Raw genomic sequence first — 16,100 nt, forward strand, 5'->3', positions numbered from 1 at the left:
CTGCCCGTGCGCCGGGGCGGTTCGGTCGCACGGCTCTGCCGCCGTTCGGTGCCCATCCGAACGACTCGCATCACTGATGTCTACGGCAAAAGAGCCGACATAGCTTCAAATTGGGAGTGTAGGAGGCTCCCGAATAAATAAATAAATACATAAATATTATATTGGGTGGATCAGGTCCAAGACCATCGTTAATGTATAAAAATTACATCAGTGAGCTAGTGCCAAGAGTTTTTAATCGGCAGCGTCGCTGCTGTTGAGGCGCAATGGCGCATTATAATCCATAAACATATGGAAGAGTTCCACTGAGCTCCTGAGCGATTGAAGTGTTAGCGTTCTCAGCGAGCCTCTGTCTTTGATTTGCAGTTCATGTAGACAGGAAACAGTGTCTCTGGGCATTGCTCCTCTTGTCCCGATAACTATCGGGAGGATCATACAGTCTTTCGCCCCTAACTGAGCTTTAAGCGGGACTACGAGGGACGCATATTTAGCGAGCTTGTCCCTTCTACCTCTCTCGAGGAGGTCACCATCCTCATGGCAGATTGTGATATCAGCCACAAAGACCCTTTCCCGATACTGTATGATCAGGTCCGGTTGGAGATTCCTCAAATGAGGGTCCTGCAATCTCGCCTCCTTCGTTACTGCCATGCCACGCTGCCCCAAGACGTGTTGTTCTATGTAGTCTTGAATATCATTGTGCCGTTTAATTCTACCAGACTTGGTATACGTGCACTGCCCCAGTATGTGGCCTAGCGTCTCAGGCTGCGCCTTGCATTTACGGCACATGACGTTGCCGGTTTTGGCGACTCTATTAAGCGACACCTTGTTCGCTGCCACATTGGCTCTCAGCTTGAGTGCCGTAATATACCTGGACGATTTCAACAGGTTAGGACGGTATAGCCATTCGTTGCCTATTTTATCGTTTTTGTAGGCTTGCACTCCCTTGCCTTGGGAGGGCAGCACCGCCCATTTCTTCTATTCGTCTGCTTTGGCTTTGAGCTTGTAGCCGTCGATCTGTTTGGTCGACTGTAGTGGCCAGCCAAGTCTGGCTACATGCGCCAGGCGCTTTAACTTGTTCTCCAGTCCCGACGCTACTACTAGGGCTTGGATTGCAGGATCGCTATTAGTTAAAAAGCGAAGTCCAGCTTTCAGTGTTGCGGACGTTACAACAATTTAGAGCTTTGGAAAGCCCATGCCGCCATCGCGCTTAGATGCGTATAGCAGACCATCTGCTGTAGACTGTGGGAGGTACAGATAGTCTTTTACCGCCGTCCTTAGTGTTTGGTCTAGGTCTCTTAGCTCTGTGGCACTTATAGTGCCCGCGGTGAAGGCATACAAAAAGTGCGGCAAAACATACCGCCCCAGGAGCTCGACTTTTTGGTGTGGCTTCAGGGGTAGCCTTTTAATTCTTGGGAGCGCGTCCCTTAGCCGTGCGATTGCACGCTTAATAACTACTCCCTCCCACAGAGTAACCTGTATACCCAGGTATTGCATTGACTGCGCAGGGCCGCAGTAGGCGACCTTCTCGCCATTACTGTATATTTCTGGGTCCACCGTATACCAGCTATCTTTGGTGGTGACAATACCAAAGGCAACGCACTTCCCAATCGATAGTGCCATTCCCCATCTTGAGAGGAAGCCAACGAGCTCATCCATGAGCCGACTCGCCGCTATTCGATCATTTGCAATTAGTATTATATCGTCGGCAAAAGCCAAGCACGATATGCTAAGGCCTTCCTTGACTTGAAAGCCTTCCATCCTTTCCAGTTTTTTCAATAATTAAGTCCATACAGACATTAAAGATAAGTGGAGACAGAGGGTCGCCTTGTTTGACACCTCTTCTCAGCTCTATCTCGAACGCTTCGTTACGACATTTCATGGTCGTTTTGACTCCTTTATACGAGTCCATTATCAATGCGACCACCTCCTCCGGCAGCCCTTTGCTAAGTAAAGCATACTTAATAACTGGGTGCGGAAGGCTATCAAACGCCTTGGCAATGTCCACCTGAGTGACAACGATTCCTTTGCCCTTTTTGGCTGTTGCAAGGATTTCGTTTAGCAAGTTGATGTTATTATAACATCCTATTTCCGGCACAAAGCCTTTTTGCCGTGCATTCAGGTGAACCACGTTTCTCAGGCGTTGGTCCATAATGCCCCAATATAATCTACTCAGTATTGAGGAAATAGTAATTGGCCTATAGTTAGCCGCTACTGAGGGATCCTTACCCTCCTTGTAGCCCAGTCAAATTAGATTATTTTTGGGCGTTTGAATGAAAAAATTGCCGGCAAGCTGGAAATTGGTATACAGGTTCATTTTAGTGTTCTTTTAAACATACTAAAAGTCCCCATACATAGAGCGTGAGCCGGCTGCGCCATCTTGAAAAAAAGAGTACAAAAATGGGTTTTTTGCGAATAACTCGGAAATTATTAGTTTCACGGGAAAGAACATTCAGAGCGAAAATGTAGCTGATAAAATTCCTCGCAATTTGGTTTTTTGTAGAACTTCGTACGACCATTAGTTCCCGAGATAGATTTTTTTGAAGCATCGGGCAAATGAGAAAAGAGCTGTTTCTTCGAGCGTTTTTTCAAAATATCTGTTCTGGCTGTCCGAAAGTAAAAAATGCATACAATGAAAGTGAAAGAGAATTAAATTACCTACAAAATGCATTATTTATGTTATACCGCGCGACTAATATTTCTGGAAATATTACGGTTTAAATGAAATTTTGACTTTCGAAAATTATGAGAATAAATATTTCCTCGCAATATAAGTCGGAAATGGGTAGTCCTACGTAAAAAATTGTTAAAATCAAATAGAAAGGTTATTAAATTTTCATTATTTTGGTTTTTGACCGATTTGCATACGACTAATAGTATTTTTGATATCCGTAAAAGAAACGGTTTTTAGGTACACTTCTCAAAATGGCGGACTTCCGAGTTATCTTTTTTAAAAAAATACACATGTTTCTTGAAGTTTATTAAATTATCTTTAAAATGATTTTTTATTTGACCTTCTGTGATGAATACTTCCAGAGATATAGCCTTTTAAATATTTGTTTATGTTAAAAATTTCTTAATAATTTATAGTTTTTTTTACAAAACATGACATAAAAATACTTTAGAAAAAATAATATCGACATTTTTTCAAAAGTTTATATGCATATGTATGTGATCCTGCAGTGGAACCGGTTTTGAAATAAAAGTTTTTAAAGAATTGTCATTTCAATTATGCCTTTCTTAAGAGTTTTCGTTAAAAAATGGGGTTTGCCACACTTTTTTGTAATTTTCTCAGCTTCTATGAGAGATACGTACAAAATGCTTCAGACCAAATTTGAAGCTTATAAAATTTCCTGAAAAACAGTATATTCGGCATTAATATGTGACCAACAATTATACCAACAACAGATGCTAGAATAATGTTGCTCTTTTTTCCTCAGTTTACCGTAATTTTTAATGATTTAAATATTGTCGAAAAAATTTATTTCGAAATTTTTGCGGTCGGCGTAAGTTTCAAATCTCATTATACATGATGTAAGCTTCCCGTTGGTCTTTGGGTTAAATTTTTAAGACGGGTAGTATTCGAGATATAGGGTGTTGAAAGTGGCCGCAACAAATTTCTGTTTCATATGCAGAGGCAAGCACAGAGTGCAAGTAAGGGATGCATATTTATTGTTGATATACTAATAATTAAACCAATAAAAACATAAAAAACTGCGTACATAACCTAAAATAAAATTCATAAAGAAATATTAATGTCAAAACGTAAATATGTAATAATAGTTATTGTATTATTTTTTTAGGTTATTATTATTTATTATTATTATTATTATTATTGTATTTTATTATATTTACGTTTTGATAGTATTTCTAAAGTATTTTTATGTCATGTTTTGTAAAAAAAACTATAAATTATTAAGAAATTTTTAACATAAACAAATATTTAAAAGGCTATATCTCTGGAAGTATTCATCACAGAAGGTCAAATAAAAAATCATTTTAAAGATAATTTAATAAACTTCAAGAAACATGTGTATTTTTTTAAAAAAGATAACTCGGAAGTCCGCCATTTTGAGAAGTGTACCTAAAAACCGTTTCTTTTACGGATATCAAAAATACTATTAGTCGTATGCAAATCGGTCAAAAACCAAAATAATGAAAATTTAATAACCTTTCTATTTGATTTTAACAATTTTTTACGTAGGACTACCCATTTCCGACTTATATTGCGAGGAAATATTTATTCTCATAATTTTCGAAAGTCAAAATTTCATTTAAACCGTAATATTTCCAGAAATATTAGTCGCGCGGTATAACATAAATAATGCATTTTGTAGGTAATTTAATTCTCTTTCACTTTCATTGTATGCATTTTTTACTTTCGGACAGCCAGAACAGATATTTTGAAAAAATGCTCGAAGAAACAGCTCTTTCCTCATTTGCCCGATGCTTCAAAAAAATCTATCTCGGGAACTAATGGTCGTACGAAGTTCAACAAAAAACCAAATTGCGAGGAATTTTATCAGCTACATTTTCGCTCTGAATGTTCTTTCCCGTGAAACTAATAATTTCCGAGTTATTCGCAAAAAACCCATTTTTGTACTCTTTTTTTCAAGATGGCGCAGCCGGCTTACGCTCTATGTATGGGGACTTTTAGTATGTTTAAAAAAACACTAAAATAAACCTGTATACCAATTTCCAGCTTGCCGGCAATTTTTTCATCCAAAAATCTTAATTTGACTGGGCTATTGAGCAATAGCGTTGTTCTATTGCAGCGCCACGCGCTTGGTTGTTTCAATGCCAGCATGATTACATTAAAGATTGCTTGGAGGATGTATCCTCCCTCATTTCTCATCAGATCTCCCTTGCGGAGTCCGTCGGGCTCGGCTGCCACCCTCAGCCGTGTAGACCTGAAACGCTTCAGAACCTCCGCACTGGAGATAGGATGCAGAATCTCTTCTGGGTTGTACGGCACCGTGGCCTCTCGCTTCTCTTGGTCAACATCACATCGACCTGGGCTTCCCCATAGCCCTTCGTAGAGCTCCTTGACGCTCTCCACTGATGGACTCACCGATTCACCTGTATCTTGCGCTTAAATGTCCATACCCTCTCTTACCATTTTAGCGAGGATAGCGGGGTTATTTCTGTATAACTCTTGTGTAAGGGCATAAGCTCGGGCTTTGCGTTCGCTTCTCTCCGAGAGCCCTTTCCTCCGACTCCGATGCTTCCGGGAATTACCGCCTTTCTTCCCAGTTGCAGGAGCGTGGAACAAACTGACCACCAGCTCGTAAGCTGTGTCTACTTCCTCCTGCGTTATTGCCTGACCTTCACTCTTTGCCGTCAGGAGCTGGACAACATGCCGTTGTACTTCCAGCGTTTCCTTGGGCTCGCTGTTATTCAGCTCCTTAAGCACAGCCTCAATGCTGGCTTGCCTCCAATTCGTAGTTGACGCAGACTCCTCAAAACTGTAAATATTGCCTGGTGTCTCCTCTGCATCTAAGAAAACATCCTCGATCTCCTCCGCACCAACGAGAACCTCGTCGACCTCCAATGGTGCACCATCCACTTGTTGGTCCTCTTCATTGACAGCCTCTTGATTAGAAAGTGTACTACTGAGGCGTTGCTCTCTCCACCTTTTATAGCACGCCTTATTCCTCTTGTCCCTTATTTGCTTCAGAGTTTTCTCCGGCATAAACGGAACCATAGCTCTCGCTATGTTCCTCTCATCCTTGAGCTTAACTTCAAGCTCGAGCATCCTGCTGATATCTTCCGCAGAAAAAACTCTGCCCCGTCTTTGTTCATTTACCTTCGGAGCTGTTTACTCTGATCTCAATCGGTTTCTTGTTACCGGGTGCGCCAACCTCTGGTGTTGCGACAGCCCTCGCTGTGAAGTGAAATTTCTGTCACAGTCAGGGCAGTCGAACCGGCCCTGCTCTACGGTTCGCTGCCCCTCATTAGCCCTGGCTGCTGGGCACTTTGGTAGGTGGCATGCGGCCGCATGATACGACGCATACGACTTGCCACACCATTCACACTTATACCTGATGCTCAGGTGAGGGTGCACTTCCTCAATATGTCGGGTCTCATCTTTGGCAGTGAGAGCCATATATTCGCCCGCTTCGGCTGCGGCGCAACTCTCGCACCGCCTTCGATTGAAGGGGAGCGATAATTCACAGACCTGTATTTCTTGCCTCGGTTGTCTTCGAATAGACCCCTGGCCGTGTCCCCATCGTTCGAGACCAATATTCCATGCCTTGGTTGTCTTCGTATAGCCCCCTGGCCGTGTTCCAGGGGAATAGGGCCGTGTTTCCCATCGTCCGAGGCTTTGCCATTCCTTAATTTAGTGACTTTAAGATAAGCCAGCCGGGGTTGCTAGCCCGCGACCAGCTGTGTTGCACTGACGGGAGTGATACCCGCTGGCACCGGTCGAAACCGGCCGAGAGCCCAGGGCATGCTCCCGTGTCGCCTGAACCCCGTTAGCTCCCCGGCAAGCCGGGTACCCAGCGGACACCGAATCTTGGAGGTGGGGCAGACTTGGGGCGCAAACAACGGGCTGCGCCCCCTTGTGAACGAGCAACTATGACTCCCATCCAGGAGACCCGGTTCCCAGGCGGGTCCCCTCGCTCCGCCTGAGACGGCCAGAATTTATTATGACTTAACGGCGCACGCCGGGTCGCGCGTATTTCTCCGTAGTCAATTTCTAAACCGTCGACAAAACAGTCCGAGTGCAGCCAAAAGGATGATATATTGGGCCCAGAGGGAAGAGCTTATTAAGTCCTGCAGTTATTGGCGAAGGTCTACGTAGGAGAAAATGAAAAAAAAAAACAGAAAATCATACCAGATAAGAGAGTCATCTTTCTCAAGAGAGAGTCATAGTTACTCCCTTAAGAGAGTCATAGTTACTCCCGCCGTTTACCCGCGCTTGCTTGAATTTCTTCACGTTGACATTCAGAGCACTGCGTTTTAGCCTTCATGGCTGCTACGCCGCCGCCGCGCCGACCCGGGTTCGATTCCCGTTTATCTTTTGAAAACCTTTTTTTTTTACTTCATTTTTTCCCTTATTAGCATTAATAATAAAAATGTTAAATTGAAGCAAAATAAATAAATTTAATAATTTTAACAAGAAATAAGCAAAATAAAGGGAAATGCTTACCTTACCTTTACAAAATGTTTTCAATACACAGTAATTAATAATAATTATTTCTCGCTGCTTCAAATGTTATACTAGGTGCGCAACTAAGTTTCCGGGTTTTTTTGATCAATAAAAAATGGAAAATTTCAAGAGAAATACAAAAAATGGTTTATTCAAAGTATCGTCCCTCGCTAGCTATACATTTTCGCCATCTCTCTGGCAATACATGAATACCGCGACAATAAAACGACGCGTCTTTGGACCGAAACCATTCATCCAACCAATTTTGCACTTCTTCGAAATTGGTCAAGTGTAGCCCAGCCAAGCCATGCGCCATCGACCGGAACAAGTGATAATCGGAAGGCGCCAGGTCTGGCGAATACGGCGGGTGCGGTAGCAGATCCCATTTCAGCGTTTTGATGGTGTCCTGGACGATGGAACTGCGATGGCACGGAGCGTTGTCGTGCTGCAATATCACTCGTTCGTGTCTCGTGTCCCATTCTGGCCGTTTTTCGAGCAATGTATGGTTTAAATTGATCAGTTGTTGTCGGGAGCGATGCCCATTGACAGTTTCGCCCGGTTTCAGCAGTTCATAGTACACGATTCCTTTCTGGTCCCACCAAAGCGCTCCTTGTCCTCAGTGTCGAAATCGCCACTTCTGAAGCGTTTAAACCAATCTTTACAGGTAGTTTTTGATGGTGCATGTTCGCCGTAGGCCTCCTCAAGCAAACGATGTGCTTCAGCTGCATTTTTTTTCAAGTCAAAGCAGAAAAGCAAAGCTTCCCGCAAATGCTGTTTATTTGGCACAAAACTCGACATCTCCGTTGTTAGAAAAAATATTTTTGCGTTGCGATATGTGTTTATATAACGACTGGTTATTGTTAACAGATGTCCAAGCTATAACTTCAGACAACTTCAGACATGTAAGTCGAGTACATGTGTTATTGGTGCCATCTATGTGTAAAACCCGGAAACTTAGTTGCGCACCTAGTAAATAAATTTGAGGACAATGATTAATTGGAAGTTGGAGCACTTTTGTAACAAGATGAGAATTTTTTGTCAGTCTTATTTCGAATTGTAGATATTATGCATACACACACACACACACACACAGACACACACACACACACACACACACACACACACACACACACACACACCACACACACACACACACACACACACACACACACACACACGCGCGCGCGCGCGCGCGCGCGGGGGGGGAATGGTGCAAGGGGGGCATTCGGCCCCCCTCCCGCACCCACCTCCGCCGGTAGGCAGCGTGGACCTCGCTTTATACCTTAAAGTACATGCAAGTTATGCAGAACGCGTCATGGACGTTTCTCAAATGCACACATCGCGTTGTGGATAATAAAAACATCCACACACCGGAAAAATATCTCATTTCGGTATTTGGATGATCAGCACCGTCCACAACGCGTTATGGATGTTTTTTTCGCTCACTGAGCGATTTCGGTGTATGGGCGTAACATATGTATATATATATATATATATATATATATATATATACATATATATATACATATATATATATATATATATAGATATGAATATATATATATATATACTAGATACATATATATATATATATAGATATATATAATATAATATATATAGAGAGAGAGAGAGAGAGAGAGAGAGAGAGAGAGAGAGAGAGAGAGAGAGAGAGAGAGAGAGAGAGAGAGAGAGAGAGAGAGAGAGAGAGAGAGAGAGAGAGAAAGAGGGAGAGGGAGAGGGAGAGGGAGATGAAGAGGGAGAGGGAGAGGGAGAGAGAGAGTTTGTAATGTAAATAATAATAATAATAATTGCAATGATGATTATGATTATGATTATAATAATGTTACAGCTTCAACAGACATACAAAAGAGACCGCGTAAAAATACACCCAAAGATACTAAAGAAGCTGTAAGTGCAATTAACAGAATCGCGGATGCGATGTGTAAAGAGCCAAATATTGTTTTACCTGCTCCCCCGCAACCAGATAAGGTTGATTCCATGTTGCATGCAGCACGGCTGCAATTGCTCCGAATGCCATATAAGAGACGGATGCAAACACTTTTAGACATTGTAGAAATGGTTCACATTTGATTGATGGAAGAGAATATCAAAGAAACGCTATAAAAATTTTTTGTTTTTAACATAGTTTAATACTTTAAATTTATATTATATTTGTTATGTTTCTTCGAAGTATATATTTTATATGCAAAAAAAAGCAAAAAATGTTAAAGCGTTACATTGAAACGTGTAATAAAAGTGTCAAATTCAGTTGTAATTTTTATTTTGTCATCTCTACATATAATAAAATAGTAAGAGGTGCTTTGTTTGTAACTTTCGAATCGGGTTTGATTGGGTTTGGTATTAAGTCCGATTTCAACGCGAACGAAGTTGCGGGTACATCTAGTTATAAATAAAAGAAAATACACTTGTTGACATTCAAATTTACAATTTTTGAATACTTGATTATATTTCAGTTCATGAAAATTATACAATTCACAATTTCATAATAACTTTTTTTTACAATGCACAATAGGGTGGAGCGAAAAAAAATTTTTTGAATTTTATAACGCCACTAGGCGGAAAAGATGCGAATATGTCTAAAACTAATATCTGTACAATTTCAATTTGATCGGAGCTCATCTTCTGCCTCCAACTTTTTTTTGAAAATTTTACTAACAAAGAGCAAAATTTTGAAAATTAAAAAAAAGACGCAACTAAAAATTTTTTGGAAGTTTTAACTCTATTTTCATCAACAGTCCACAAATCTTGATTATTACAATACTTTAGCATACTAAATTACTAAACCAATTAAAATATATTCAGAGCAGGCCATTTTTTACATGTAAGAACGCAGAATTTGTGTGTATGTGTGTTCGTGTGTACCACAGTGCTTCGACATCGGCGGCGAGGCGAAACCGCATCAAATAGGTGACATCGATCTGCGATTGTCTTTTAGTTATATCCGTTTGTTTTCTAGTTACCGGGCCACAATTCCACGAATGCGCCCGGAAACGAGTCACAGTCGGTCGACGACAGCGAATCTGAGTATACGTTTTATCCTATCTATATTCCACATACAAAGCAACAGAAGGGAGGCATTATTTTTATGACTTTAGGGATGTCAATAAGGCCGTTTTTTGGCCCACGTCAGAATCGCTCCAAACTGTGGTATTTTTTTCCTACCGATGTAGCTCACAACCTCCTAGAACCGTTTGCTGTCCGAGCAATTAAAGGCTGAGAACGGGCAATTTGAAATCTCAAAAATCAATGGAGTTTTTCACATGGTGGTAGTGCCGGTCTCATTTCAGCATGTCATTGTTGGGAGGGTGGGAGGGAAGGATGGAGGGAGGAAGGGAGGGTGAGACGTAGCGGGGGGAGGGAGGGAGGGAAGGTGGAAGGTAGAGGGGGAGGGAATGAGGAAGGGAGGGAGGGAGGTAGAGGGAGAGAGGGAGAGAGAGAGAGAGAGAGAGAGAGAGAGAGAGGAGAGAGAGAGAGAGAGAGAGAGAGAGAGAGAGAGAGAGAGAGAGAGAGAGAGGAGAGGAGAGAGAGAGAGAGAGAGAGAGAGAGAAGAAGAGAGAGAGAGAGAGGAGAGAGAGAGAGAGAGAGAGAGAGAGGAGAGAAGAGAAGAGAAGAGAGAGAGAGAGAGAGAGGAAGGGAGGGAGTGAGAAGGAGAGGGAGAGGGAGATAGGGAAAGGAGGAAAGGGAGAAAGAGGGAGAGGGAGCAGAGGGAGAGAGAGGGAGCAGACCTGGTCCCTCCCGTGTGGTTCCCGTCATTCTCTCTCTCGCTCTTCCTCTCCCCCTTCTCTCTCCCTCCCCCTCTACCTCCGTCCCTCCCTCCCCCGCTACCTCCCACCCTCCATCCCTCCCTCCCTCCCTCCCCTCCCTCCCAACAATGACATGCTAAAATGAGACCGGCACTACCACCATGTGAAAAACTCCATTAATTTTTGAGATTTCAAATTGCCTGTTCTCAGCCTCTAATTGCTCGGACAGCAAACGGTTCTAGGAGGTTGTGAGCTACATCGGTAGGAAGAAAATACCACAGTTTGGAGCGATTCTGACGTGGGCCAAAAAACGGCCTTATTGACACCCCTAAAAAATCATAAAAATAATGCCTCCCTTCTGTTGCTTTGCATGTGGGATATAGATAGGATAAAACGTATACTCAGATTCGCTGTCGTCGACCGACTGTAACTCGTTTCCGGGCGCAATCGTGGAATCGTGGTCCGGTAACCAGAAAACAAACGGATATAACTAAAAGACAATCGCAGATCGATGTCACCTATTTGATGCGGTCTCGCCTCGCCGCCGATGTCGAAGCACTGTGGTACACACGAACACACATACACACAAATTCTGCGTTCTTACATGTAAAAAATGGCCTGCTCTGATATATTTTAATTGGTTTAGTATGCTGAAGTATTGTAATAATCAAGATTTGTGGACTGTTGATAAAAATAGAGTTAAAACTTCCAAAAAATTTTCAGCTGCGTCTTTTTTTTAATTTTCAAAATTTTGCTCTTAGTAAAATTTTCAAAAAAAAGTTGGAGGCAGAAGATGAGCTCCGATCAAGTTAAAATTTTACAGATATTAGTTTTAAACATATTCGCATCTTTTCCGCCTAGTGGCGTTATAAAATTCAAAAAAAAATTTTTTTCGCTTTACCCTACAGTTAGTAAAATTTTCAAAAAAAAGTTGGAGGCAGAAGATGAGCTCCGATCAAGTTGAAATTTTACAGATATTAGTTTTAGACATATTCGCATCTTTTCCGCCTAGTAGCGTTATATAATTCAAAAATTTTGTTTTTTATATGCAAGTTCGCTCCACCCTAATGCACAAGCTTATAATCACTTACTTTAGTCACGATTATACTGCCAGGGAACAGCTCCTTCCCCAATGAAAAAATCACAAAATTTTTCTCTAATGGCTGCGGCATATCGACTACTGTTATTATTACCACGTACACTAATATTTTGTAATGCCGAATTCTCCATTTCTTGTCTCCAAAGTCCGGAAATTAAACCATTAAGACCATATTGGTCGACCATGTTTGGTGGCATGTATTCGTTTCGATTATCACGTTTTCGAAGCCAATTATGGAGACATATGATAGCGTGGACCATGTTTATTGTGTTATCTACAGTAGTTTCGATAGGTTTTTTTTTATTCTCCACTGACAAACTAATATTCCGAAAGAATTTTCTATTGTTCTTCGAGCACGGCTGATACGGTAGTTAAAAATGTTTCGATCTGGGTTAAGACCTCCTTTACCAGGATACGGCCGAAGTAAATAATCAGTCGATTGGAATGCTTCGTCGCCTACGAGAACATATGGCAAAGGTATTCCATCAACAGTCAGTGGTTTGGGTTTCGGTAAGTTCATTTTTTTCACGTTAAACTTCTGGCCCATTAGTGAATCTTTAAAAATTCCACCATCGCTACGTCGACCATAGGCACCAATGTCAACGAATGTGAACAAGTAATTGGCGTCACAGATTCCCAGCAATACGATGCTGTGACTATTTTTATAATTGAAGTTGCAGAACCAGCATTATTAGGACACTGCAATAAATATCATTATTTAACGATGCAATTCAATACTCATTTCGACCTATAATATTTGTACATACTTGGATTACGACATGTTTTCCATCAATAGCACCTATGCAATGGTTGAAATGCCATTGGTTTTCAAACTCTTGAGCAATATTTACCAATCTATCGTTTTTAATGAATACGGCAATACTTCCTTGCTGAGACAAGTCCAAAGTGCTTTGCAGGTTTCTTGAATGATGTTACTCACTGTAGTGACGCCAACGAGATATTGATAAGAAGTGGAAGTTGTGAAGAAAGGCAATGAATTATCGGTGCAAGAGTGCAGTTGATTTAGTAAGTTTAGTTACACCGTTAGAGCAGTTGGCAGTATTGTTGCCGATCTTTTTATGTTTGTAATCGATGGTTTCGGAACGCTAACCGACTGCGAGAGCCATGCTTGCTAATGGTGGAATGTATAATGTGTTTCTTTTATCCTCTGTGTTTAATAAAGAATAATACAATTAAACCACTGCGTGCTGGTTTATTTCGGTTAAACCTAACAGGTTATGGGCCCAGCTACATGCTCATAACTGTGATTGTGAGTGAGGTAGAGGTAAAAATCTATAAGAAAGCTGAAAAAGGCAGTGCGGTACTCGTGTAACGGAACGACCGTGGCGGACATCTTGTCGTTGGCGTGTCGGTTAAAACGAAACGAGCTGCTAACTAAATATTGGCGATCCGGGAAACAATGGATCAGTTAACATCTGCAACCACAGTGAGCGTCGTGAAGCTGGAAGGTGCCAAAAACTGGAATGTGTGGAAATTCCAGGTGGGCGTATTGCTGCGAGGTCTCGGGGTTTTCGAGATCGCAGAAGGTACGAGGATAAAACCAGAGGCAGAACCAGAGCGGACAGCATGGCTGAAAGAAGATTCCAAAGCTCAAAGCCTAATCGTCACAAGGCTGTCAGAATCTGTAATGTTGCATGTCCTGACATGCACAAGTGCGGGGAAAATGTGGAGAAAACTGCATAGTGTGTACGAGCAGAGGAGTGACACCAGCATTCACATGGTGCAACAGCAGTTTTTTTCAACTGAAGTATACTCAAGGTATGGACATGTCGCTATTTATATCAAAAGTACAGGAGTTTCAGAGTAAACTGAAACAGCTGGGTGAAGAAATATCGGACAAATTTTTATGACAAAGATTTTGATGCCTGAGAGATACGGCCACTTTGTATCAGCATGGGAGTCGACATCAGATGAAAGGCTAGTAGATAACCTAATAGCGAGACTGTTGGTCGAGGAAGAACGGCTGAAAGCGAAGATGGATACATCTGAGAAGAGTGTTGCGATGTCAGCAGTGAAGAAAAATATAAAGTGCTATAATGTGGACAATCAGGACATTTTAAGAAAGACTGTAAAAATAATAATGATAGTCGGAACGTGAAGCGTTGTTATGTGTGTAATAAAAAGGTACACCTGAAAAGTGAATGTCGGTTCAATAGTGACAATAACAATAAAAAACAAGCAGAGAACAAGAAGGACAGTAACGCATTTATAGAGTGTCAGCCATGGTTGGTAATGGACAATCGTGTTACAATAAATGGTTGGTAGACAGTGGCGCTAGCGAACACATGACTTTTGATCGCACCTTGTTTGCGAACTACAGCAAGCTGCTAAATAAAAGGTTGGTGATCATAGGAGACGGAACAAAATTAGACGCTGTTGGTGTAGGACAGATAGTATTGAAAGCGTTTAATGAAAAGTGCTATATTGAGACTACGTTAAACAATGTACTACATGTGCTTGACTTAAAGATGAACTTATTTTCTGTAGCAAGCGCGGTAAATAAAGGTTATAAAGCATGAAAGCAGATATTAAAAAATGCGAGTTCGTAAAAGACAATAAGATAGGTGCCATTGCAAACGCGTGATGGAAAGTTTTATATAATGGATTTAAATGTGAAACTTCAAATAGTGTCTCAGCGAACGTATCACGATGAAGAAGTAAGTGAATCTCGGATTGAAGAAATTGAAGAGAGTATCGACGATGAAGAAGTGAACCTTAGATTGAAGAAATTCAAGAAACAGAGGGAGAAAGTACTGAAGAATACGAGACGCCAAATGAGGAGATAGATACACCTACGAATACAACTCGGAGTGGAAGATGAGTAAGGAAACCACAGAGATTAAATGATTACTGTTCGAGAGCACGCGGTAGCGCGAGATAGCGCGAGGTGGAAGACGACCACAAATAAAACAGCCAGTCCAGAAATACACGAAAATAAAACAAAGTATATTCAAAGTCTAATATGTAAAATTATTTACAGAGTTCAGAGCCGTGAGTGATAGCGCGCACTGAATCTATCACAGCGAAAAGCAGAGAATTTAGCTGCACGAGCTAATTCGGGGTCGAGAGCGGATTGCGAGTAGCGTTTAAGCGGTTTGCAAGTAGCGTTCAAGCGATTTGCACGAGCGGTGGTTCTAAGCGGGTGAACTTCGACAAAGAAAGAGCGTGTGAATATACTTGGCGGGTGATCTGCGAGCGAAGTGCGAAAGGGCGGACAAGACCTTCCGCGGCGCAGCGGCGGTCTTTTATTACCTCCGAGATGAGGCTCCCTCCAAGCTCGTTACCGATGATTTCGCGAGGGTGATTGGCCACCGGCGGCCCACGTCACCGTGCTTACGTCACGGTTTTCAAGCATCGATCCGAAGCGATCGTTACTTGTTTTCGACTGCTTTGTTTATAGCATGGATCCTTTCCTTTGCGTGAGCACAAATAAGTCGTTCGGGCCGTCGAACAAGGCTGACCTTATTATTGATGACAAAGTCAAAGTTGCCAGAATGTTAATCATGCTATACTGAAATATCCATGCTATACTGAATATTCCCGTGACAAATCTCATGCGATAATTTAACGCGAATATTAATTATCGCAGGCGTGCATGCGCTAACAAACAACCGAACCGCGGTGTTTCGAGATGCGAATGATCGCGACTGATCACGATCTCAAACAATTACGAAACCGGCTTGTCGTAAGTCTCGATAACGAACCAACGAGTTATGCAGAAGCCACGAGAAGAAAGGATGCTGAAAAGTGGAAGGAAGTCGTAAATTACTGAACTAAGTTTGTTAAATGAGAACAACACATGGACTGAAGTAAGTAAGTTGCCTGAAGGTAAAAAAAGCAATAAATACTAAATGGGTATTTAAAATTAAGAGACTAGCAAGGGAACGGTTGGAAGAGTCCCTACCCGATTTGGATGCGCTTTGGATATGTTGTTGAGCATCAAAAAATATTAGACACGTATTTTTTTTAGCGGCTTATTTCGACGTTTAGGGGTTGGAACAACCCCTCGAAATAACGGATTTATAGATTTAGCGATTATATTCAGAAATATAAGGCGTAACGACAAAAA

General features: G+C 41.7%; 1 protein-coding gene and 1 pseudogene across 1 annotated transcript; both read right to left on the reverse strand.

The window, feature by feature from the left end:
• Positions 1–231: 231 nt before the first annotated feature.
• LOC139786740 (uncharacterized) lies at positions 232–5,749 on the reverse strand. The gene is made up of 6 exons (XM_071725864.1): positions 5,233–5,749; positions 4,687–5,085; positions 1,789–2,034; positions 1,471–1,667; positions 945–1,117; positions 232–865 (listed from the first exon to the last, which is right to left on the reverse strand). Exons 1-6 carry the CDS (start codon positions 5,747–5,749, stop codon positions 232–234), a joined length of 2,166 nt encoding a protein of 721 aa, XP_071581965.1.
• A 6,254-nt stretch (positions 5,750–12,003) lies between these two features.
• On the reverse strand, positions 12,004–13,364 carry LOC139786741 (uncharacterized; annotated as a pseudogene).
• Positions 13,365–16,100: the final 2,736 nt, after the last annotated feature.

The sequence above is a fragment of the Temnothorax nylanderi genome, unplaced genomic scaffold, assembly GCF_030848795.1.
Source record: "Temnothorax nylanderi isolate EJ_2023f unplaced genomic scaffold, tnyl_v1.0 TNYL_tig1134_pilon, whole genome shotgun sequence".
Classification (NCBI taxonomy): domain Eukaryota; kingdom Metazoa; phylum Arthropoda; class Insecta; order Hymenoptera; family Formicidae; genus Temnothorax; species Temnothorax nylanderi.